The sequence below is a fragment of the Melopsittacus undulatus genome, chromosome 2 (genome assembly GCF_012275295.1).
Source record: "Melopsittacus undulatus isolate bMelUnd1 chromosome 2, bMelUnd1.mat.Z, whole genome shotgun sequence".
NCBI classification, from domain to species: Eukaryota; Metazoa; Chordata; class Aves; order Psittaciformes; family Psittaculidae; genus Melopsittacus; species Melopsittacus undulatus.
The window spans coordinates 71,658,146-71,684,981 of NC_047528.1; the positions used below are offsets into that span (position 1 = coordinate 71,658,146).

The window sequence follows — 26,836 nt, forward strand, 5'->3', positions numbered from 1 at the left end:
CTAAGGCACAACACAAATCACTACTGCCATTACTACTACAAATAATGATGATAAAGCCAATAACAAGTGAAGAGAATACAACATCTCACCAGCCACTGACCCATAACTCACCCCACCCTGCCCGACCGAGCACTGAACCGATACCTCCTCCATACCCCCAGAGCTCCAGCCCTTCCGGGTCTCTCCCAGGCACATCCTGGGTATGACATGCTATGGTATGGAATACCTCTTTGGCTAGCCTGGGTCAGGTGTCCTGTCTCTCCTTCCTCCCGGCCTCCCCTCCTCCCTGGCAGAGCATGAGCTCAGAAAAAGGCCTTGAACAAACCAAACACCCGAGCAGTAACTCAAAACATACTTGCTATCAGCAACCGTTCTCAGCCCGAAAGTCAAAACACAGCACTGCACCAGCTACCAAGAAGGAGAAAAATGACTGCTTCTGCTCAAACCAGGACAACAGGACACCTCTATTTTCTTCTTTTTAAAATCAAATTATATGTGTTTATCTATTAGTAAGACTACCATGACATAGTGCAAACAGTGATTTTGCAGTGCTCTAACCATAACACATGACCTGAAAGAAAACACCTCTACTACAGCAACATGAGCAGTTCAGAAATAGACACTGCCACAGGAATTGCCAAGAATCTGGATAAACTGACAGGCAGCTGAGTGCTATGAGCAGCATTTTGCTGATAACTTGGAAGCTTCAGCTCCCAGACAGTATATAAGGATTCCTTGGGGAAACCAGACTGCAGCAGGTATGTCAAGGTGACAAAGTATCACTGCCACACAATCCACTGAAAGATATGTTCTGGCTACCAGGTAAAATATGCTCTGACTAGAAAAAAAAGGACAGGCTGTCAGGCAAGAAGCAAAGAAGCAAAAGAGATTCTTAGACACTGTGATTCAGTATAAAGGAAATATATCAAGTAATTTCTTTTCCTTTTTTTTTTTCTGATTAGAAGTTGTAGTGTTTTCTCTCCATTATGTTTAAAAACTTTGGTAACTGATTTCAACTGCTTCTATTGAGATACAGATAAGATTCATTAGCGATCATAGAAAATTTATAAATCAGATGGCAAATACATCTAAAGAATAAGGACTGAAATTTCTCATTCATATATAAAGATTGTCTTGGGGATGTATGTTCTGTGCTTGCAGGTCTGGAAAGTGTTAGCTAAACACACATTCCTCAACAGTTTTAAAGTTTTATTCTTAGCAAGGAAAATAACGTCAGAAAAGACACAGAAACTTCTTTCTCCAATGACCCTCCATCTGCAGATAAAACACTCCAAGACTTTCAAAGCCATAGACTACAGTTTCCTCACTGAGAAGTAAAACAGCAGTTTAACAAGTAGCTCTGTGGAATATCATGAGATTATGATTAAAAACAGAAAGAAGCAATTAATGTGTCTAGAACTGCTGTTGTAATCTCAACCAGGTCAACTTTTAACTTTGCTGTTAAAAGGAAAAAATCTTACAAAATCAAGTGACAATTGTTATTTTGAGCTTTTTCAGATTACCAGCATCTTGTATCTAAATGGAGAGCAAAGATGCTGCTCATGACACTCTGAATGCTTTTCTCAACCAGGTTTTCTTCTGCTTGGCAGTGGCAGTGCTGCCAGCTGAGGTTCTTCACTCCCACATGTTCTCCTACCTTCCTATCAACGAAAAAAGTTTTTCTCTCTACTTTGGGTGCCTTCCGAACTACCCTCTTTGGAGAGAAGGAGCACAGCTTAAAAATATCTACAGTTTTTAATTAACAAGAATATTTCCTTCCAAATCTTCTGTAACTATGAAGCATCACGTTACTAATCACAGAATTGTTAGGGTTGCTAGAGACCTCTGGGGATCATCTAGTCCAAACCAAGGCAGAGCCACCTACAGCAGATTACACAGAAATATGTCCAGGTAGGCTTTGACTTTAGTTAAAGTCCAAAGAGCATCCATGAAGCATTAGCAGTTAAAATTGCCAACTCTGTTTCTATAGGAGGAATCTATACATCTTCATATCTAGAAAGATATATATATATATATACATATAAACATACACACATGCTAGTTTGTGTAATAGATGTGCTAGTCTTTGCACACAGGAAGCATAGCAGGAGCAACAAGGGTAGGTGGAGGAGCCTGAATCACACCCTGCCCGGCTGCTTCCAGGTGCAGAACCACAGTCATCAGCTGTTACAAACTGATCCCTATGATGCTGAATGGTCCAGGAGGTGCAGGGGAACCCAGCAACCCTGAGAGGCAATGGAAGCTCATAACCCAGCCACTCCTGATGCCACAGAAGCCTCCAGGGAGCCCTGAAGCTGGGCCAGACCCACTCAGATGTGCCAGCAGGAGAGGCTCCACACATCAGGGTGCCCCATGCGAATGAGGACAGAAGGGCCTGGTGGAATGTGAGCAGGAGCCATCAGTCCACTTGCCCAGCTGTGCCTGCACCAGCCTGTCTTGTCACCTCTAATTAAACCCCATTTCTGATGGCTTTCCTGGGCAAGGGCTTACAATTGTGCATGCACACCTGCATGGAGGTCTCAGTGCCTGCCCTGCTGTGGAGCCAGGGGTCCCACATGCCCACAGTGCAGCACCTGCAATGATGGTAGACATGCAAGTGAGCATGTGAGTGCTAATAAACAGCACACTGTACTTGCTGGAAAGCAGGTGAAGTGGCCTGGGAGCCATGTGTGTCTCTATCGGTGATAGCACAGACAGCACTGGTTCTTCCAGGGACAGGGTAGGCAAAGGTTAGCTCTGACCAGCTGCTGTAGAAACAGTGGTGTCTGGGGCAGTCTGAGAGACCTATCTGTGTGTACACGAGAGACTCTCTGTGGGATGTGATGGGCGCAAAAGCATCCAGGACCATTTGGATAGGCTGTGTCTAAGTCACCCATTGCATGGGTGTCAGTGAAGGAAGAGGAAGGAAAAGGATCTGCACTGAAGACTAGAATGGGACTATGGCACTGGGGACTCATGCCTCCACGTGCCAGTGACTGGGGAGACTGAGATCCAGGGACAGCTGCCTAAATCCAACTGCTGAAGGAATCCTTGTTGCACATATACGCATAAATAATTTGCACTAATAGACCTTTAATCTGGTCAGCCAGAGAGGGGAACAGCATGAGACCACTGGTGCTCTCTGTGCTTGTGTGAGTGACGAGCATTTCTACTGTGCTGTTCTGTGGGCTGGCATGTGTACATGCGTGTTGTATATACCATGTGCGCTCACATAACTACTGAAAACATGTTTTCAGCCTCACTGCTGGCTGCATGTGGGATTGTTGAGTTGCAGCACCCTCGCTCCTGTTAGGCTCCTGGATTCAACACAAATATATATACACAAGTGCATATATACAGTATATACAGTTTATGTATCTGCATATATCTCTATACAGATATATATCTCTATATGTACAGATATAAAACTGCATGCATTTATAAAGCTAACATCAAATGCAGTAAAAAACGTCAAGAACAGTAACTCAGGAAGGGCTGGTGAGAATAAAGCAGCTTCCATGATACTTCATCAGGAGTGAATCAAATCTCCTGGATAATGAGGATTTGGCAGGAACTAAAACTGTGCTTCAATTCAATGTGAAAGTACCACCAGCAGAGCATAAGCATTGTTTTGGGAATGTACTGATAAACCGAAAATTGTAGTCTTAAATTATACATTATTTGATGTTTCATTGTCATTACATGTTCAATCTAATTCAAACATTTGCAATGATGCTTTCCCTGTCTGAATGATACTTAATGGGAAAACGCAGTGGGTGAGGTTCTTTCTAAACTTCCTAACAGATTTAATAAGCAGTTATTCATAACCCACACTTCCATGTGACATTGCTAATACATACTAAAGTATCTCCAACATGACTGAATTTATGCATCAGGAACTGTACCACTGTATTTGTGTGTTGTATTTGAATTTATGCATCAGGAACTGTACCACTAATATTTGTACCCAGTATCCTATTGTTTTCTCCAGAGGTTTCCATCCCAGAAACAGTTGCTGAATCTGAAGAAGGCACACAGGAAAACTTATGACAGATTCTTTTTTTTTATTCATCCCGGTGTCCTTTTGAATTCTACTAGAAATCAGTTTTTAAACAACTAACAAATAATTTTCCACTTTTTAAATTAGTATTACATCAATAGCCAAGCTCTAGACACTTTTATGATATTGCTTCCCAAGCCTTGTATCAAAAGATATCCTAATCAGCAGTTACTGCTGTTGGAATATAGGGTAATTTGTCTCACATGTCTATGAATGAAAGTGTCAAAACTGATGAACACAGGTGTAGGTTTGAAAACATAGATTTAAGTTCTCTAAAATTCATAAGCTTATTGATACTAACAAAAGCTTATAAAGTCAACGGAAGGCTTGGCACTGCACTGTCTGCACCATGAACATGTTTACCTGTTGAAGAACTGCGGCATTTTTAACTTTTTGCCACTTCATGTGATTTTTGTTTATGCTCACCACAAAACCAAAACATAAAAAAACCCCAAACTGTAAGAAAGACCCATAAATTAATGCATCTGCAAATACAATGGGAGACATGATCAACTGGAATAAACCTAAATCCTTTGCTGGTTTGTTTTTGTCAGGCAACACAAGCTTTTAATATCTCTAGTCTTTCAGACCTTTGGCTGAGATTTATTAACCTGTCAAACAAAACGAATTTTACAACATATACAACTGTAGTTTATTTCAGAACATTCACTGCTCTGTAAACAGAAAATCCAGATTCTCCTTAAAAAATCTGTCCTTTTTCTTCTTCTTGAAGCAAGAAGGACAGCATGGTAGAGAAGGAAATTCTAAGTGAAACAGAAAGAAATATTCATGAACTTGCTTACACAAACGTATTGTGCATTGCGTACACAAAGGTACTGTGCATAAACCCCATAAAGTCAGCTATTAAAACAGACCTTTACAGTGACTACCTCTATTGAAAAAAAAAAAAAAACCCAAACAATCTTTGGTGCCAGTAACTTATATCAAAGAAAATCAAATATGGTCACAGAAATGAGAAACAGTTTAAATTAAAGGTGGTCATGATACTGAAAGGAGTATGGCCTCTGCCCAGAAGATGATGTGGAACATCCCTCACATTTGGGCAATATGGATGAGAATGGAAGGGGAAAGCAAGCAGGGCCAGAGTTCTGTGTTTATTTTGTGTATTTTGTGCTACACAACTACCTAGCCATGAGCCAAAACTGAAAGAAGTGTCAGGCTTCTGTATGCTTTTCAAATATTTAAACACAGAACAAAATGACAACTCCAAGGAAATCTAAATAATTGTGGAAGGCTATTTGGCTCATAATTTAATAGTACCTGTTGAGCAGAAGCTTGGCTATGAAATTCTCTTACTATTTAGTAGTATAATTCTCAAATGCACAAGGATTACATTTGAAAAGTTCATTAGTCATTAAAATTAGGAAAGAAAAAAAAAACCATGAGGATGATGATGAACTTCAAGAAGTCCAACAGAGAGCCACCAAGATGGCTTCAGTTGTAGCAACTTTCTCTGAGAAGAAATGGTGACAGAGAGCTTGGCTTGTTCAGCCCAAAGACTTATGGAGGATCAAAGAGCTGCTGCCCACTGTCTCTGAGGACATTACAGAAGATGGAGGCACTCTCTTAAACAAGGGGCATGGTAAGAATATGAGATGATGGTCCTAAATAGAAATAGGAGAGATTCTGTCCAACTAGGTACAAAAAGAGAAGGGGATTGGAAAGGGTGGGAAACTCAACAGGTAACCTTCAGCCAGGAAGAGTTAGAAGTTGAATTTGACAACAGGACAGACTGCCCTGGTCAAGACAAGTATATGTCATGTATTTACAGACCTCCAGACCTTTTGATCCCCTTATCCCTCTATTTCCCTGTAAAGATCCTGAGCAATCCCAAAATGTTCTTCCCCTGCACTCCATACTGTGTACCATGTCCCAGGTACTGTTTCTCCTCAGTCCAAAAAGGGATCCACCATTAATTCACGTTGACGGATCTTAAGGCTGGATGATTCACCATGATGACCCTCCTTGGACAGCCCTGGGAGGGCCCAGAGAAGTTGTCCCTCACTCCGATTCCTTAATATGGGTTCTGGTCTGCCTTTGTGACTCTGCTCCCCTGGCATTGTAGAGACAGGCCTCCGAGGGGCTGATGGCTCCAGTGGTGGGCCTAGGAGCAGCTGGGCAGGATTTGGGCTCCCCCAACTGCTGTTGCTCTCTGAGCTCTTTCACAGGACTGCAGATGAGCTTTTATCACACAACCCAACAGCTGTATCCTGTGGTGGATCTGCCTTTGCATCAACCCAATATGCAAGTTTCTGCATCACATGCTGCTTGATTCCTAACATGCAAGACCAGGAATCCATGTAGTTTCTTTCACAGGTCTTTATAACTAGGGCCTGACATGCCATACACTATGCTAAATATAGAAATCAACAGGAGAAAAAGAGATGCTCAAATCAGACATCCTATTTTTCTTTCTTCTCAACGCTGCTATTATTCCAATGTTCAGTCTGATCCTAAAGCAATACAGCACAGCATGTCACAAGTACTATTATGTCTTCATACTGCTGAGTAACTGAAATCCTTATATTAAAATACAGTATTCAGTGATGGATTTTTTCATCCTTGGACTGACATTGAGCCTGAAGCTCTTACTAGTAATCACTTTACACAAAGCCAGATCACATACTCAACTCAGACAGAGAAGCTAAGAATTCAATTCACAGATTTTTAAAAATGGTGTGAAAGCTGGTGAGACTGAATTGTTCCTGCAAAGAATGGATACATTTCAAAATTTCTGAGACAAACTACACTGGAGGCCTTTTCTGAATAATTGACTTCTGGAAAGTTTTATTCATCCTTCATTAGCACTGTATAATTAGAACAAAATCAGTTCCCCAAAACATCTGAGAAACAAGTTATATCACTGAATATTAATAATTTTAAAGAAATTTAAGGCTGTCATGTACTAACACCACAACTGTGAAGAAGAGCTGTAAATAGTAAGATATCAGTAAAACAGTCTTCCAGCAGCCTACTCAAAGTCAACCACCATCTTTCAAGGATACTTGCTCTTCAACGGATTGTTATGATAAAAAAATAAAAATAAAAAAAATCAAGTGACAGGAGAAAGAGACAGTAATATATTGTCCAAATGCCTTCAAATTGCTAGTTAATGCAAGACAGAAGATGAAATTGTAACATTAGTGTTTCTAAAGAAAACCTCTTTGAGACATGCCAAAGCACACATTTGCAGCTGACCCTTCTTTTCCACTATCTTTATGAGATTTTAAATTTAGACATGCAGCATCCTAAATGTTTGAAGAGTTTCTGCTATAATGTTAGCCCTGTCACATCATCTACCAATCCTCTTGAGGCAGAATGCTTAGTCTCAAAAAAGTAAATGCTTTTACTATTTCAGTATATACATCAGTAACTTATCTACTGTTTCCTCAGTCTTCATCTGCACTCCCTAAAAAATGCTTGGGAAAGTGCTAAGGACAAATGGGCTACTGCACACTATTAACTCTTCATAATTTATAATGAAGCTATATAGATTACTTAATGCAGCCACAAATTCAAGTTTCCATTTTCACCTTCAAGGCCCTATATTATCTTACTCAGAATTACTGTATGTCTTGCTTTTATTTCCCTTCTACTCCCTAGACATCTTCTATCCTTTCACTTAATTGCATTCTTTATCTCCTTCTCCCACTTTCAGCTGTATGTCTTATATCATGCTGACCTCTGTGCCTTGTACAATCTCCATGCCTACACTCTTCATCCTTCTTCAGCAGTATCTTTAAAAATGCACTCTTTCAGGAATCATTAGTACATTCTCTTCTTCCTCCCCCTCTTATTGCTGAGCTATTAACTGAAATTTGTCTTGCTTAAACCACTTTTTCTCCTTTCTGGACCAGGGCAGCAGAGAACACATCCGAAAGCAAATGCAGAGCTGGTTGATTCACTTCTTAATTCTATGAGAAATGACCTCTATTAACTAACTCTGAGGAAAACTGAGGGACAATACTTGCTTGTCATCTAAAACAGGAACTTGGAAGCTTATTGACTAAAAAAGCCACAGCATTCATTAAATAAATGCCAATCTATGTGTGCGTATATGCAGAGTAATTAGTTTCTAAAAGCTATGTCTGTACTTATAGTTTAGGTATTTATATACATTTCATAGTGCTCTGAGAGTTATCCAGGGCATATTCCATGACTATAATTCAGTGTACATGGATGTGATGCTTTTGTTCTCCTCAGGGTTTAACTCATACTTACATATAAATATGACAGACAGAGTAGCCATACATCAGTAGCCAAACATCAGAAAATAGCATTCCCAGGTCTAGTAATAGTCATAGCATGGTATAGTCATCACACTATCCCTGACTCCTAGAACACCTGACTGCAGAACTCCCAGATTCCCAAACTTCAAAGGCCTGGTCTACACAATATAACTCTTCATGGAAGTAATCATATGACCACTGCACCACTTATCCCTATAACTAGAAATATTATCTTCAGAGGAAAACCTTAAAATAATTGCAAAAACTTTTTGCTTAAGAAAAAGAAAAAAAATCTTCACAATAAAAATGTTCACCCTGAGAAGTTAAAACCTCATAACTGAAAGCTCAACTTCAAATATATCCTGACTAAGATACATGATCATTCTTTGTAGAATAAAAGGTTCTGTTGACATTCTCTTGGGATAACTGCATTACTGAAAGAGGAAAGCAGCAAGATAAGTTACATACTATTATGCTTTTTGCTCGTGGCACTTTTTTTGAATCAGTAATATTTTGAGTCCATAATAGCTTTGAAGCTTGGGACAATAGGCTGCAACCTCTAATGTTTCCACTCTTTATTCTGAAACTGCAGGATGCAATAATGCATCCTGGAAACTGCAACTGAATGGATCACTGTGACCAGGAGAAAGAGGACAATTTCCTAATGGAGGAAAACATGTTCCATAAGAAAAACTGAAATTATTTTCAATAATGGATGAGATCTCCTCAGCTAGTCTTTGCTAGTCAGCAAGGCCCTGAGGCTTTGAAGCAATTAAACTACGAAATTAATGTCAGAACTGAAGAGTTAATGTTAACTTAGCAAAACTGCTTGGTGGACTTGTTTGAATTTTAACAATGGATAGCAATTTATCTCTGTCTCAGATGTTAACCACAAAAGAAAATAATGGTTTGTTAGGGCAACAGTCCATGAAGTGCTGTTTAGAGTTACCAAAGCCAGATGAAACTAGGGGAAAGGTAATTATGGCAGAGGGAGATTGCAACCAGTAACTCATAGACCATCTACACCAGGTATATCACCTCCTCAAAAGATGAAGAAAGTGAAAATCTGAAAAATTGTAGTGAGCATGCATATTAATCTACATGTTAGGTAAGTAAGTTTTAGCCTAACATGTAAGAAAATAATAATACATATGTATTAGAAGATATGTTAATATGCTAAGTGCATAAACAATTGTGATTTGAGAAGCACTGGTGTGCTAGCTTTGTGGAATTACCACCTAGTACCCATCTCTGCAGACAGGAAATAAACCAGTACCTCAACCCTGTGTGTTTATTGGCTTCTTGCATGCTGGGTGAAAGAACTCATTTGGGACAACAAAGTGAAAGAGTTACTAACATTAAAAAACATTTCTCATTACCATGCTACTATTTTAGAAAGCAATTGTAGATGCATTTTAAAAGCACGGGAATTATTGGCTAGTAATCCTTACCTGCACACTTAGTAAAATCTGCTGTTGACACAAGTTATGTAGGATAGTTGAGATAAGAAACATCTGTAGGAAACTTGGAGTGATAAGACAGTCTACTGGCAGTCAAGTGTAAAATGAAATAAAATGGTCAAGAAATTTAAGCAATACACATTAGCTGAAAAATAAATAAATTACATGTACATCTTGTAACATTCAGATTAAGTACTGGACATCACTGTAGATAGATCAGCGAATACTCAGAGCTTGGGTGATATTGTATATATTCATAGCCAATATATAATGCTGTCTCATCTGGAATACTCTCTGTACTTTATGACACAGGCACTATTTTACGTTAAAATGCTTTTGATAGGAAGGGTCTGAAGAAATGAAATCAAAATGCTTATAAGAAAAAAAAAAACAAAACCAGCACCACCACCATCCTCCTACTCCTCAAAAAAATCCCAAACACAACCCTTTCAGATGGTGAGGGTCTGAACAGACTGTAAAGTATTTTACTTATGGAGTAAGAAATTAAAATGGATGTGAGAAGTAGTACTTAAAATACTGAGTGGCAGATCAATTACTTCTTATCTTTCTCTCTCATAGGAAAAAAAAAGTTGATATTCAAAGCAGTTAAAGTGAGAAATTTAGAACATATACAAAAGATTTACGGAATTTTTTGTCTCACGTCATCAGCATCAAAAAAAACCCAAATACTGACAAAGAGTTACTAAAGCCCCTTCACCCCTCTTTTTTTTTTTTTTGTTGTTGTGGTTAAAAAGAACCTTCAATTACTTGATATGGGGGAAACATAATTTCAGTGGATAAATTAACCCTCTCTAGCTAAAAGGTGATAAAAGCTTCTGGTATTAGCTGTCATCGTAAATGGTAACAAATAAAATGGACACTGAATCTGAGCATGAACAGCAACTCCTACATTCAGTACTATTTAGAGAAAAATGAAAGGCTTTCTTTGATGGAATAGGAGAACAGCATTTCTACCACTGCTTGTAATTGTTTTCTACTTCAAATCATAATCACTTCAGTCTTACTGAAGCTTAACTTGAACGATTTCCTTCTTGGCTTTGAAGCATGCTATTATTCTAAGATAAAGAGATGCTGGAATGGAAATGTTAAGCATCCTTTTTTACTAGATAAAGCTGTCACCTCTTCAGCTCTTGTGTGTGTTACAAGGTCTTTTATCATTATACCACCAGTCTACCACAATAATAATAAAAAAAATTGTCAAACATTGCTTTATGGAGTACACTCTGTAATCATCTTGTAAGTGCACTTATTTTGTATACAGCAGTCAGCCTGAGCAAAATGCTTTGCCCTGTTAAGACTATAAATAATTTGTCAGTGTTAATTGATGGTCCTGTGCCAAAACCCATCTCGGAAATTCTTTGCTACACAAAAGAATAAACAGAACCCTACCACAAATACCAGCTCTCTGAAAATTACCTACAACTACATTTCTACAAAGAGGAAGTAACTTACACAACAATAAAAAGTAAACAAATGAACCTTCCCTCCCCCAGCCTTAGTGCAACACATAGTTGACCTTAGTCTTTCAAAGGGTTCTGGAGAATAATTCACAAAGAATGAACCAAAAAATACTGTTCACAGAGCAAGTTACTTGTTTCAGTCTTCATTCTTTACCATGAAATGGTTGAAAAGCATTGCTAAAAGCAGCTCTGGTGTGATTACAAAGGTATCTTGAGATACAGAGAGGATCAGTGCACTAGATTTTCTTGAAACATGATTTATTTATGCTTGCTTTAACCCAAAAGACATTAAAAACATTTTTTTTTTGTGTGTGAAAGTTCTTGTTAATTAAAATCTAATTAGTCAATGACTGCTGTTTGGCATCTCCAAAAAACGCTCAAGGTCTTGAAAGAAAAAAGATAACTCAGTGAGCAATTTATCATAAAAGAAGGATTTTTCCCCTTCTTTTTTACTACTTACCGTGCATAATTAATGTGTGATAATACCCATAATGAGATCCCTAAAAAAATTAGCAATGCATCTCCAGTGACCTGCTAATCTGAATATAATGCTTTTAGAATTTGAGGTGTACCAGTCTCTTTGTGTTTACACACTCACCTCACGTAGAAGCAAAGAAGGCTGCAGAACATAATTTATTATTCTGCATCACATTTCATCAAGTCCCTTAGCAGCTACTTGATACATTATCAAGACAAATGCAAGGGAAAAAAAATATTCCTGCCTCCCCACCCCCAAATAGGGTACTCCAAAGACTAAGAACCAATTATAACTCTCCTTTTCTCTTCCAATCAAATACATTAAGGGAAAGCAAACCTTGACCAGGTTATTTTTGCATGGAATTTCAATGACTTTTTTCAACTCTGTAAGCCAAATACATCCATAAATAAACACGCACTGCAGTAACAAGGGCAATGCCTAGAACACTTAAGAGCTAAATTACTTTCAAGCCATGCAACATCTCATTTTTCTTCCACAAATATACAATAAAGACTGCCAGCATGCGGGGGTGTGAGGGAGTGTTGCCTCAGAGAAGAAGAAGGAAGAAAATCCACCACGTGAACTGAAAGCATGATAACTGAAAGCAACACCTTTATAACTGTTTCCTTCCTTCAATTGTCTTGTAATATAAAATAGTGGCCTATTACAGACTTGGGAAAAAGGTGCATGTGTATAGTAGATCTTCAGAAGTCCTGGATTGTTACATGCAGCAAAGTAGTTCACATTCTTCCCTCTAGAGCAATGCCCATTACAGTTAGAAAGCTGGAAGCTGAGCTTTATAATCACAGCCTTCCTCATCCAGCCTGGAAGCCAAAAATAAGAGCTACATGCTTAAGACTACTGAGAAGCTGAGGAACTTGTAGGATTCAGCCAACAGACTGTCCAGTGGCATATGATGAAAAAAGCACATTCCACTACAATGCTGTGATCTCAGCATCCCAAGCTGTAAGCTTCAAGTGCTATTTCAAGATGGAAGTTTTAACATATAAACCACTACATTGTTCAGTATCTACTTAAAATTGCCTAATAGACAATTTAAAGGTATAATTTATTAATAATTTATTCCTTTTGATTTCTCCAGCGTGCATCCGACATCAACAGCTTTTTCAGGGCAGAGGTCAAGAGGGGAAAGGGAATGAAAAAGTTACACTGTTTATTATTTTGTGGTGTCCCACAGTAGCAAGAATTCAGGAGCTAGGGCCAGCAACACATGCTAAATACTCAAAACACAACTTGCCATCTTAACATCTACAAATAAGTCACACTGCAGAACAAGAAAAATAAAAGGCTTTATTAATTCAAAGAAAAGTTCTGGTTGAGAACCTCCCTTAGCAAGCAGCTGGTATACAACATGGTAACTAGGACAGTCCTCAATGAAACCCACAAATTGGAAGACTGCATTCCTCAGGTTGAAGAGTGCTCAAAAAGCTGTTTTGACCATTTTTTGGAGGAAGTATTCCGCACGGTGGACAAGATAAGGACAGTCCTCTCTTGTAACAATCCTCTCTTCAACTGCTTTCAAAAGTCCAAGATTTTAAGATTTTTAAGACTCAGATTGCTGTTATGATCTCCATAGAGCCAATTTTTCTTGACACTTTAGGAACTGGGACTACTTTTTCAAATATGCTTTGCAAAAGATTAACTGCAAGAGATCCTGTTCCTGAGAAACAGACACAAGCTCTTGAGATTGGGCAATTCTGGATGGACACATGGAAGCAAAAACCTTCTTTCTCGAAAAGCTACAGTCAGACAGCGAGGCTCCTACTGAACTTGCCACCTCATTTTGGTGAGAAGGCAGACACACAGAGAAGTCCTGTTCTCAGCCAAGAGATGTACTCTTTCAGATTTCACTCAACACTTAAAGTTACATCTGCATGAAACAACTAAACTAATCTGGGTACAATCAAAAGATGAGACATATTTCATTCACCTCCCAATCACCCCATGTGCAGTAATAATACAATCTGCCATATGTAATCTAAATTCATCATGGAAATGAACTCTGCTTTTGCATGCTGTGTGAATGCAGGAGCAGCACTTTCAAGCTATTGTGGCACTGAACTAGTTGCTCAGCAGTCCTACCACCTCCGTGGAGCATCATCCCCATGGCACAACACACATCTGCCAAGAAGTCTTCTCTGCTCTGTTTGGAAGCTGGCCACTGCACAGCACAGGGTCTGAGGCTATGTGAGGAATGCTGACCATAACCTTGCAGACAAGGGACTCCAAAGGGGCACCCTGTGCAAGCAGAGAGGAAATTATCTCCAGAAAGAGCCTGACAAGAAAACATACACACAAGAAATACTCAAAAAATCCCAGACCTTCAGTCAGTGTACTAACTGCCTGGCTACACAGGAGTTGGCACAAACAAATCAGATTACAAAGGAAGCTCTTTAATGGCTCTTACCCATCAACTGCCTAATTTGAATTAACTAATGAACTGTAATTACACCAATACAGACAACAAAGTCAAGTGGCTTTCAAAAAAAAAAATCCAAATTCTACTTTCTACCTCAAAATGCACTAGCAGCTAGAAAGAGCTGCAGAGTAATCCTGCTTCACTTCATGCATAAGCGGCAGTATATGTGAACAACAGACCCACTGAATACAGCCTAACACTTTCAAGGTCAGGTGTATTATGACCATTACGATTGCAGGCTGTACCACTGGAAAAATCAAATATCTAGCAATATGCTAACATAAATGGTAAAAATTGTGAGCCCAAAGACAGCAGAACTTGTGTAAATCAGCAGGGTTTATAACATGAACAGCTGTTTATAAGATACTCAGGAATGATTGGTAACATAGGCCTATTCAAAGGGCAGACTAGAGTCAAGGTTGAAGAAACAGCCATTGATGTAGGTTTGAATTAAGCTAAAAAGTATCTATGTATGTTTACATTTAATACTTTTTTAATTCTAAAATAAAATGTCTGAGGCACTGGAATGGGTTGCCCAGGGAAGTTGTGAATAACAGAGGAATAACAGAAATATCTTTAATAAAATAACTGCTTATCTGAAAACCATACCAAACAAAACACATACATTGCATGCATACATTAAAAAGTGGTGTGCTTGGGGGGGGAAGTAGAAAATTGAAAAAAAAATAAAAAGGAAGGAATAAGAAACAAAAAATAGGCTTTGGCATCCTTTTTACACAAGCTCACATTAATGATGGTTACATTAAGTCTAAGTGCAAAATCAGCCTTCTTCAAACTCTACTTCTTATACAATATAAACTAAAACTACAAAATGGTTGTAATGTTCCGAGTTCCTATTACTCTTCAGTAGCAAAAAAGTCTCAGAATTTTTTTCTTGAACTTCTCTTTTCTATGACATAAAAACTCCACCACGACTCATAAATCCTAATGCCATTTAATCAGTCTGAAAAATTTTAATGAGCTCTCACTAGATTTGGTACAGAGATTATTCGTAACAATGGGATCAATTAATTAATTAGAAATGGAAGAAACTGCAAAGAAATAGTGTTTTAAATTAAGGTGATGATTTACAACACTTGGAACTTTTTAATAGAGAGACTGATTGTCCATAAGAATTAGGACCATTTGTATTGCTCCAGTCTTTTCCTCTTTCTAAACAATGGCTATAAATGTTACTTGTTTGATTTAAATTACACTAGTAGTAGGGTCCTTTATTTTACAGAAAAGCTATAGGCAAAACAACCAAAATACTGGAAAGAAAAGCCTTGACCTGCCATATCTTCAAGAAGGTAAGTAATTACTGTTTTTTTAATGAGCATATTGGAAGTATGTATAAATGTTTGAATGGAAATATCTGAAACCCTCTGAGTTAGTCTTGTATTTGAAATAAATTTAGGAGCATAACATTTTTGTTACTATGAAACAAAATTACTTCAAGATAACACTGAAAAGTTATAGTTGATATATATATTATATACAAATACACACAGAAACACTCAAACAGCAAGGATATTATGAGCTCTTTTAAAGCAAAAACTAATATTCTAGTATATATAAATTCCAAAGCATGATTCTAAATAATTTGAGCTTTTAAAATGAAAATGGAATAGAAAAAAAAATATTGTCCAGAAAAAGAACTTTTGTTTCCTTATTTATTTTCTTCCCCTGTGAAGTATATCACCAAATCACAGGGTGACTGAGGTTAGAAGAGACCTCTTGAGCTCATCTGGTGCAACCCCTTTGCTCAAGCAGGTATACATAGAACCTGTTGACCAATATCATGCCCAGATGGCTTTTTTAGTATCTCGAAGAAGGGAGGCTCTACTACCTCTCTGGGCAATCTCTGCCAGTGCCTGGTCATCCTCACAGTAAAATTAGTGCTTTCTTATGCTCAGACAGAGCCTCTTATGTTTGTGATGACTGCCTCTGGTTCTGTCACTGGGCACCATTGAAAAGAGCCTGGCTCTGTCTTCTTTGCACTCTGTCTTCAGGTATTCATATACCCCTGAGCATTTTCTTCATCAGCACTGTCCCATCAAACAGGTTATTAATGAAGATGTTAAACAGGACTGAGCTGAGTACTGACCCCTGGGGAACTGTGCTAGTCACTGGTATCCAACTAGACTAGGTGCTGTTGAACACCAGCCTCTGGGCTCAGCTGTTCTGACAGGTTTCAATCCACTTCAATGCTCACCCGGCTCATACATCCAACAGCTTCTTCTATGACGGTCTTATGGGAAAGAGCATCAAGGGCCTTACTGTAGCTCAGGTAGACAACAGCAACTGCTCTCCCCTCATCTGCCAGGCCAGCCATTTCATCATAGAAATTTATTAAGCTGGTCAAGCATGAGTTCCCCTTGTTGAAGCTAGGCTGACTACTACTAATGATTTGCTCTTTCTTACTGTATCTAGAAATGGTTTTCAGCATCAGTTGCTCAATCGCCTTTCTAGGAGTCAAGGTGAAGCTAAGCAGCCTGTAGTTCCCTGGGTCCTCATTCTTGTCCTTCCTGAAGATAGGAGTGACATTTGCTTTCCTCTGGTATTCAAGCACTTCTCCCAGTCACCATGATACATCAAAGATTATCAGGGCAGTCTCTCAATGACATCGGCCAGGTCCCTCAGCAATTGACGGTGCATGCCTTCAGAGCCCATGGACTTATTCATGCCCAGTTTGCTTACATATTACCTAACCTGATCCTCTCCCAAAAAGCAGTACATCTTCCTTGCTCCATCCCTTCACTCTGGTGTCCGTGACCTGGCATTACTGACTTGCTACATTCAGTACTTCAGCTTTTTTCATGTCCTGTGCAAGCAAGTCCCACACTTCATTCAGCAATAGGCCTATATTTTCCCTAGTCTTCCTTTTGTCTCCTATGTACTCATAAAAGCCCTTCTTATTATCTTTGACATCCCATGGCATACGTAGCTGAATTACCAAATTTCACACTGTTATCATCAATGATACTTCAATTTTGTCTCTGCACATTTTAAAGTTTCCCTTAAAATGAATTAATATTGTAAAAATTTGAAATATATTAAAATACTTAGTAACTAACTCTAGAAAAAAAAGAAACTTATTTTCCAAATTATTATAATATAAAGGTAAGAAAATTATAACTAAAACCCAAAATAATAGTTTAAAATGTTTTTTACACTTGCCTAATTAAAATGCATGAAAAAAACACAGTGTTTTAAACATCAACATATTTAAGTACACATTGTTTTTACATATGTACAGCTCCAGACAGTTTTCATGCAAGTTGCATCTGTATATTTGAGAGCATAATTCATCATATATATATATTTAAAATAAGTTTTAATTTTAGTAGAAGAAAAAAATTCTCATATTTAATCTGCAGATGACATTTTGATTACCTGACTTAATTACTTACTCATGACACTGCATTGTTCCTAGTGTTGGAAGTTCACATGAAACTTCACGCATCACAATATATTAAGACCCAGGTTGAATTTGAAGGGTGTATCTTTTTTGAAATTCCTGTGCTGTGGTTTCATCATCATGCTTATTAAGTTCCTAGTTAACAAAGACTGCAAACCAAAACGTCAAAGTTAAAAAAATTCCCAGATGGACAATAATGACAGCGTTCAGTCATAGTAAAGCAGACATCATATCCATTTTTATATCATTTTAGAGCTGCCTGCTTGTAGAAGTGTGCCTGAACAGCAAGTCATAGGCTGGTATACCACTAATGCTAAATTCTAGATTTGGCCTTCTCTGGCTACAATGTATTTTTTGCTTGGAGCAGCAGGGAAGCTTTGAAGCAAGTCTTACAGTTCTCCTTTGCTAGCTGATGGTTGGATTCACTAAGTGCTTTTGGTGTGTATTAGCAGGGAGTTACAAGTGGAATCCTCTCCAAGTGCATACCAAGCAATCTCTTAATTATGTCTGCTTAGGAAGACATAAAGCTCAAATAAAACTTATACAGCTTTCAGCCAGGAATCAGAGTAAATCAAGCCCAACAGAAAAATTTTAAACCACATATAGCATAGATGCATGGGCCTAAGCACCAAATACATTGCTCTAATAATCTTGAGTTCAATTACCTGCTTATGCAGACATTATTCATACCTCCTGATACCTTGCTGCAACCTTGCATGTTACTGATCTTCAGCATGAAATCCAAACCTGTAGCTCTATTAGTCCACTGCTTGGGAATAAACACTGCAGATGCTATCAGTACACCTCAATTGGTCATTAATGTTTCAGGTAGTTTCATATGCACTGTAACGATCTTCTTCTTGGAATTTTCTGTGCTTATGTGAAATTCCCACACTTTGACATTTGTGACTTTTGTAGATGCAACAAAAAATAGTTCAGCTGAATTATTTGGTAAAGAAAATAACTATATAAAACTACAGTGAGCACTCTGAAATTTTGTTTGTCTAACATACACTTCATAATTTTAAACTTTAGAGGTAATACAGATGCTACTATTATCTTCAAATTTTTTTCATTGTTAACACAGCTTAGGCTACTTACTGACAAATGAATAAACATACCTACAAAAGTGTCACTCTTTTTGTTGTTTGTTTTTGTAAGAGTTTTGGTTTTTTAATTATTACCACCTTGTGACTTTTTTGAAATAGAGCCAAATAAAGTAAGAGTTTGGGGAAAGCTGTTCCTCTACATATTACTATGAGGCTCCTCATATGAAATAACAAGTTAATGTGTCATTAACACAGCTGATATTCAGTTTCCTTACCTCTCCTTCAGACACAGTACCAGTTATGACCCAGGTCTCTATAAAATCTCAATACTTTCTGTTCTTTTACATTCATAATTACAGAACAGCTTACAGCCACATTTCCATCCAATTGAAAGCATACATTACACACTTCTCATCCTGTTTCGCAAAAAACACACCACGTAATTATGGCAGGAACATACCTTGATTTTTGTTCCTTTGACATACATTTAAGCAAGACAGAATAACTTTATATGAAAGCAATATTAAGCTGTGATTTAAGCTTTCAACTCCTCTCTTACTCCATCCCAAACCCTGTGCTGCTTCTCAGTATTTGCTCTCCCTTGACTTTAAAATTACACAACTACCTGACTCTATGGTGAGATTTACGGCCTTGTTGCTCAGATTCTTCAACATCTGGAATGTACCGTACATAGAAGGCCTACTCACAAAAGTACCTATCAAGTCCATACAACAGTCATCATGTACATTTGATGTACCTTTTCCGAACATCTGAGTTTCCAAATTAAGCTGATGTATATACACACACAAGGTCAAGAGAACTTGCAACGGAAAAAAAAAAACAAACAAAAACTACCAAACAACAAACCAAACTGAAACCAAACCTGGTTTGCTTAATACTGTTTACATTGCATCAAACAATTCACTTTGTATTCCCAAGCAACACAAATACTATTTAGACTCTGTGTAAGGACTTGAAGCATGAAGAGCTGAAGAATCTTAACTAATCATTCTGTACGTATTTGTGTAACCATTTTTCACTGAACAATCCTACTGGGAAAATAGTAATCACAGTCTAATCCACCTAAAGTTGTTCCTTAATGATTGGTATGCAATGCATTTTTCTGCATTTATGAAACTCCAAACCTTCAGAACTTATGTTCTACTCAGGACAGACACAAAGCAAGAAAGGCAACTTAATTTAAAATTAAAGCAAAGACATTATTTTAACTGACCCTCAATTTATCTTTCAAATAATTCTCCCTACAGTTTTCTATTTCAGAATCAAGTTTAGAAAATTATACACAAGAGAAAGAAACCAAACACCTCTACTACTTGAGAAATTTTGCTCAAGCTGATCAATTTTAAATAGAGAAACAAGAACTATGATCTCAGAGATTTAGAATGCAAGAGGAAAGAGATGACATAAAAAAAAATATATGCCCTCTTTGCAAAGAAGTATCTTTAATGTCTAGACACTTGAGAGGTAAATCAGCCATGAATGTATAATAACTAAAGTAATCTATGTTTAAATAACTGTTTCCAAACTTTGAGAAGTGAAGTTAAACTTCCAGATTTATGCATAGAATGGAAAATCATTACCCTTTCCTATTACAGCACACTACCAAGTAGTAAATCAGAGTAATCTGCATCACAAACATCGTATGTAGTGGGGGGAAATTATACTTTCCAACAACCTCTTGCTTCAACAGCATAAACACATTTAAAAACAGAGGTTGCTGACTTTTTAATGTTTATATTAAATGTTAATCTAAGTATTTATCACATTAAAAACCAAAACAAAACAAGTAAAAACCAAATCCAAATACAGTCCAAAGAGAGTATTTCTAACTTCCCAGTTAATTTCTTCCCTTCTTACCTTCTCTGGAGGTGCAGGAGGGTGAAATCTCTTTGCACAAACTAGAAATGCATCAGGCTGTGGCTTGCCACACTTCACCTCAGGGTCATCTCCCAGCACAATATGATGAAAAAGACCAAAGAATTCTTTGTGTCTGACTGTTTTCATCTGAAATGACTCTTCAGATGAGCTGGTGGCAACGGCCATGGGTATGTTGTGTTTGTGTAAATGCCGAATCATCTTATCAACCCCTGCAAGACAAATAAACACATTTTGGTTTTTATATATTCATATGCATATATATATGTATATATGTGTATATGTGTATATATATGTATACATGTGTATATATATAGATATGTATACATATATATATGCATATGCACATATGTAGGTACCTGTATTAATATTTACAACTACTTACAATATATTTATCAGTGTTTCAACAATGTGGTCTTACTGAATGTAACAACCTATTTTAATCAGTTAAGTGTAAAAGAAAATTCTTGCTATATCCAAAACATTCCTTTCTCCAACCAAAAGCCACAAAACATTCCTCAAGTTATGTATTTGTTCTGTCATCAAATGATGCTTTTCTCACATGCCAAAAATGGGTTCGACATCATTGCACCCACTAGAAGCTCATTAAGCAGTGTCCCCAACATTATGTATGTTTATTATTTCAAACTCCCTGTGAGAGAAAATCACACGGGAGAATTTTATTTTCCACACAGTTCTGTTCCTGAAAAAAAAAATATCAAAATCAAAATCAACGAAATATACTCTTCCCACTCAATGGTACAGTTTTAATTTCTGAATCAGGTATCAAACTGGTGTAAACCAGCCCCTAAGACAGCTCAGTTTTTCTCTTTTGCAATTACTAAAGCAAGTTAACACTGGGCAGAGGAGAGCTGTCAGTCACAGTTGTTATACCAGAACTTTATCTATTAATGCTGTGAAACCAGAATAATGAACACCTCAAGCCTAATGGGCAGAAACTTCAATCCGATCTTGTCTTCTCTGGAAGGTTAATGCAGCGGATAGTGAAAACACAGCTGTCTGTGTAAGAGGGAAACATACTTCATTATTCGGTGCAAGTTTTGAGTTTCCAACACAGAGGTTTCAATGCTTCTTCGCTGGAGCATTTTATATGCTGGATACCTCCCCCATACAAAACAATTAGTAGGGTCTAATGGAGAACAGCAGTGGACATCTGCTCTTTACTAATTCACAAGAGGAAATCCCTCCGTATCTGTAAATCATTTTAGTTCTGCCTCTTGGCATGAATCCAAAGTGTCCTGGACACCAGCTTATTAGTTTCAGATAGATAAGCCTTCAGTTGACTTTTGACTCTTTCAATCAACATTTAGAATGATTCTATTTTATGCATTTTCCAACTGCATGAATTCTTATCCTACTTTTCATGCCCTATTAGACTAAATGAATCTTACTCCCTTCCGCCTGATTCAGCCATACTTATGTCTGGTCCCTGCTCACTCAAAACTCCTATTCCTCATGCTCATTTAATTCTTTCCTTTGCTACCCCAGCATCTCTGATCTAGGCTTTCCAATAGTTGGGCAATAGTCATATGCCCAACTTTAAGAACTTACTACTGACCATAAGTGTGTAGATTAGCAAATAGGCACACTAACTAACACATCTATTTGGAAGTATGACCTGTAGATGTGGCCCTGTGCAATTTTTTTCTCTATTCTCCAGAATTTAATCAACCAAATAATAACTGACATTTCCAGTTCCATGTTTGTATTTGAAGACAGCCTTTAAAATACAAATACATGCACTTCTGTGATACTAGATGTCCAGTTGGACAGAAATAACAAGTGTTATTCCTCCTCCAATGTCAATGCATTGTCCATTTAAAAGCCTTTCTATGGTCCCTTAAATGGTTATCCTAATAATAAGCAACTGCACATTTTTTTTTCCAAATGATGCTACTATGTCCTCTCACTAAAATATGATGCTAAATACCAGTTCACTTTTTATTCCAGAAAGAAATCATGTTTTCATTCTGAAACATGGAAGTAAATTAATATTATATTAATGGCAGTAGTAGGATATCTTAATGTAAAACTGTAGCTAACATCTTTTTTTAAAAATAAAATGCATTCATTCAAAGGAATTTGTTCTCAATAATCTGCAACATTTACCAAGCCTAGCATATTGTGTGTGTGGTAATACACAGAAGTGCAAAGAGTCCACAAGAAAGAAGACTTTTATCTCTGATACCCTTAGTATGACAGAGTTTTTCTCTAAAGTTGTGTTCTTTACAGATAGATAATATTCTTCAATCCCACTGCATCACAGCTTCAGTTCATCTGTCACAGGGTATGTTTACTCTACATTTCTATTGGAGGTAGCCAGATACAGAAAAGCACTGTAGCAGAAAGGTTATTTCTTCAAGGTTCTGTCTTATATTCCCCCAGCGCATGTCATGATTTCTCTGTGTAAGTCTGTGTGTGTGTGTATGTGTAGTTTGTCTTTTTGGTTTCCCTCACTACAAGTGAGCTGAAATGCAGCTGTCCCTAATAGCTCCATATAGCAAAGATTTACATTATTCAGAAAATGCAATTTTATAAAAAGACATCATTTAAAAATTATTATTTTCACATGTAAACATAGCAAAACAGATTAAAAAGTACAAGTCGAAAATCAGCTGCATGAAAAAATAAATTAAATTGCATATGGAAGAATAGGTAGCGTAACTTAACCAGCTGAATACAGTAGCAATTCAAAAAAATTTTCATTCCAGGTTTGTTATTTCTTTGTAAAAGCTACAGATCAACAAAAATAATGTATTTGTTTGCATCAATTACTGCCAGTATAGCTGTAGACACTGCCACCACATCAAATTACGGGCACAAACATCATATTAATTTAGCATATAATTATTCATTAGGAAAACAGTACCTTTCTTAGTATCTTTATTGTGTGGGGTGGTTTATTTTTTTTTGTTTTGTTTTTGGGTTTTTGTTTTGTTTTGTTTTTTTACAGAAAACTACAATTAAAGAGGAAGTGGGGAACTGTTTTAAGCCTCTTTAAGAAACTGCCCCTTTTAATAAACTTTGTCATGATATCCCCTACAGCTACACAGTTTTTCAATCAAAAGAAGACTTCAGTTACATAACAAAAAAAAATGCACATAAAAAAAATTAGTGGCTATGAAGAAGTATGGTGAAAATTCCTGTACACTTACTAACTTCTAACTTACCTGTAGCAACCATGTCAGGGATTGAGGCCCGTGCATCAGAGAGGAACCCATCTGCTAGGCTTTCTGGGACTGTCATCTACTCCTACCACTGAAAGCTTAGCCACATGCAGCAATTTTATTTAATTTTATTTCTTCCTTCTGCATCTTTTATTAAAAGCAGTAGATAAAGAAAAAACAAAAGAAATAAGGATCTCTGTTTTCCAGCTCAAGGGTACCATCCTAATCTGATACATTATACAGTAACAATCTTAGCCAGTACAACATAAATTCCTCAGGTAATCATAAAAAAAAGGAATAAATATCCCACATCACTGTGCTTTATTTTCATCTCAAGTAATCAAAAAGGTAAAACCTATTTCTTCCCCTCTTTAAACATTAGGTTTTGGAACAGACATAGCAGCTTACTACTGTCATGTCATTTTACTGGGCAATCTGTTCCAGCGTTTCATCATCCTCATTGTAAAGAATTTCTTCCTAATATCTGATCAAAATCTAGCCTCTCTCAACTTAAAGCCATTCCCCATTGTCCTATCATGACATGCCCTTATAAACCCCCTCTCCAGCTTTCTTGTAGGCCTCTGTTAGGTACTGGAAGGCTGCTATACGCTCTCTCCAGAGCCTTCTCTTCTCCAAGCTGAACAAGCTTAAATCTCTCAGCCTGTGCTCACAGAAGAGATGCTTCAGCCCTCTCATCATCTTCATCGACATCCCTCTGGTGTTTGGGGCCCCAGAGCTGAACACAGTACTCCAGATAGGGTCTCATCAGAGTAGAGTAGAGGGGGAGATGCCAGCACATCTTTTGTTGCAGGCCATGGTACAGTCGGCTTTCTGGGCTGTAAGTGCGCATTGCCAGCTTATGCTGATGAGAACAAACATCTCCAAGTCCTTCTTCTCTGGGCTGCTCTCAATCCATTCTCTGCCTGGCCTGTATTTGTGCATGGGATTGCCCTGATCCAGGTACAGGACCTTGCACTTGGTCTTACTGAGATTCATGAGGTTTGCACAGGCCCACCTCTAAAGCCTGTCAAGGTCCCTCTGGATGGTATCCCTTCACTACGGTGTGTTGACCACACCACAGAGCTTGGCAGTGTTGGCAGACTTGCTGAAACCACTATTCATATTGTCAACAAAGATTTGAACAGCACCAGTCCCAATACTGATCCCTCATCCATCCCCAGGCGGAACTCCCTGTGCTCCAGAGCTGCCCTCTATCTGAGTGGGGGCAGCTGACATTACTCCTAGCCCTGTACTCACCTCGTCAGCTGCTCTCATGCAAGCTAACAACCTCAGGAAAAGAAGAAAACAGCTTAAGCCAGCAGAAAGGAGTTATTTCATTTGAGACCATAGATGCATTTTAAAGGAAGAGATCAGCACTTTTGTTCTGAGAGTTGCTGAAAATCATATATCATGTATATATAATTTTATTTTTTAAAAAGTATTATTCCTCTATTAGATTCCTAATATTGTGTTTGCTCTCTTTATATTCAGCTAAAACCACAGTGACTAATACATTGGATCAACTCAGAAACTAAAATTGAGACATATGAAACAACAAAACCCCTGGACTAACTGATGCATTTTCCTTTTAATTGATTAATACAAAAATGTACAGAAAGAGTTCAGGAAATCAAGAAATGCTACGCTAAAACAATTTAACTATAGTCCCTATCTAATTATTTATGTGCTACTACAGCTCATTTTTTTTCATTTATCAAATTTTATAGTGAAATAGCATTATTCATTATGAAGTGAAAATTAACAAGACATAACTCCTGATAGCTAACTCAGATTGATGGAAGACAAAAGAAATCTTTATTTTCCTATTAGCTTTATACAACATGAGCTCTCTATCATAAGGAATACTTCAGAATAGTGAACACATAAATTTTTGCTACACTTTACTTGATAGTCTTTCAAGTCTTTGTACAATCTCTTTTCTTGTGTTTTTCTGCTACTGCACAGATCACTGTCCTTAACTTATACCACTTCTGGAACTCCAGCTTCAAACTATTTCTTGTGAAATGCCCCCAAGACAATTAAGGAGATAATACAAAGCTCTTCTGTTTTTCATAATCTAAGTCTCCAACCAAACTTTTGCCTTACAAAGTATTTTTTTTTTAATTTTTCTCTTTACCTAAAATGAAGTTTCTATGAACATGTCATAGTAGAGTATAAGAATTATTTTCAAGATAGAAAATAAAGTGATCTCCATCATAAACTGGGCAAGACAGAGAAGAGGATTATTCAAGCCAATTCAGCACTGAAGCACAACTTCAGTTTCCTCTGTTTACCAGTTGAATTATTTCTGGTGTTCCTATTTCTGCTTGCAGTCAATTATTTTTGAAGGCATAACTACATCATCATCCACACAACCACACTCTAAGCTCTACCAGTACCTTACCTGAAAATCAACTGCCTGATGGTCTTATAAGTACAGACAAAGTCCTACAGTCTTACGGCTTCAGAAATGCAGATGGTTTGTGTACTGCCACCACAGACTGCATGAACAAGGTCACATAACAGTATAATGTAGGATTAACTTAGTTCAAGATAGTAAAAAATAAAAACAAACAAACAAAACCCAAAAAACCCCCACAAAGCCACAAAAAAAAACCAACCAAAACCAACCAAAACTCCCACCCCCAAAACCAAAAAAAACCCAACACCTAAACTAAACACCATAAATACAGCATATTCTTTACATTAACTAAATGCAAGCATCAAGTAGCCAATGAAATCAGGTTCTATTGTGTGTTTTCCATAGATTTATTTTCAAATTCAAGTTCAAACCTAACTATTACAGAAAACTAAAGGCAGAATGTATGAAAATAACAGACACTTTGGTAAGACTAAAAATTATTACTTTGTGTCTTCCTCTTAATAATTGCTTTTTTAGAAAGCAAACCCATGCAAGCTCTTTAAAAAAAAACCCAAAAAGTAAATGGGTATTTCAAAACCTATTAACTTTCAATGCCCAAAAGCTTCTCCACAATTCAGTTAATTTAATGAAATATGTTACACTTCTTATTTAAAACCTTCTCTCACTCAGGCCTCAAAACATTATTATTATAGTGACAATATAACTGCTATTGACAATTGCTGCATATCCT

At 37.4% G+C, this 26,836-nt stretch overlaps 1 protein-coding gene across 2 annotated transcripts in view; it reads right to left on the reverse strand.

Annotated features, from left to right (window-relative positions):
* The window catches only part of PUDP (pseudouridine 5'-phosphatase), a 77,446-nt gene that overhangs the window by 12,401 nt on the left and 38,209 nt on the right, over positions 1 to 26,836 (reverse strand). The window contains exons 3-4 of one of the 2 annotated variants that reach the window (XR_004080890.2): positions 20,518 to 20,747; positions 17,583 to 17,739 (exon numbers count right to left, since the gene is read on the reverse strand). Coding sequence is in view for 1 of the 2 variants with exons in the window: in XM_005151422.4 (XP_005151479.1) it covers positions 20,518 to 20,747 (230 nt within the window). In the remaining variant the exon portion in view is untranslated. The remainder of the gene's footprint in view (positions 1 to 17,582; positions 17,740 to 20,517; positions 20,748 to 26,836) is intronic. The other variant, XM_005151422.4, reaches the window with a different exon arrangement.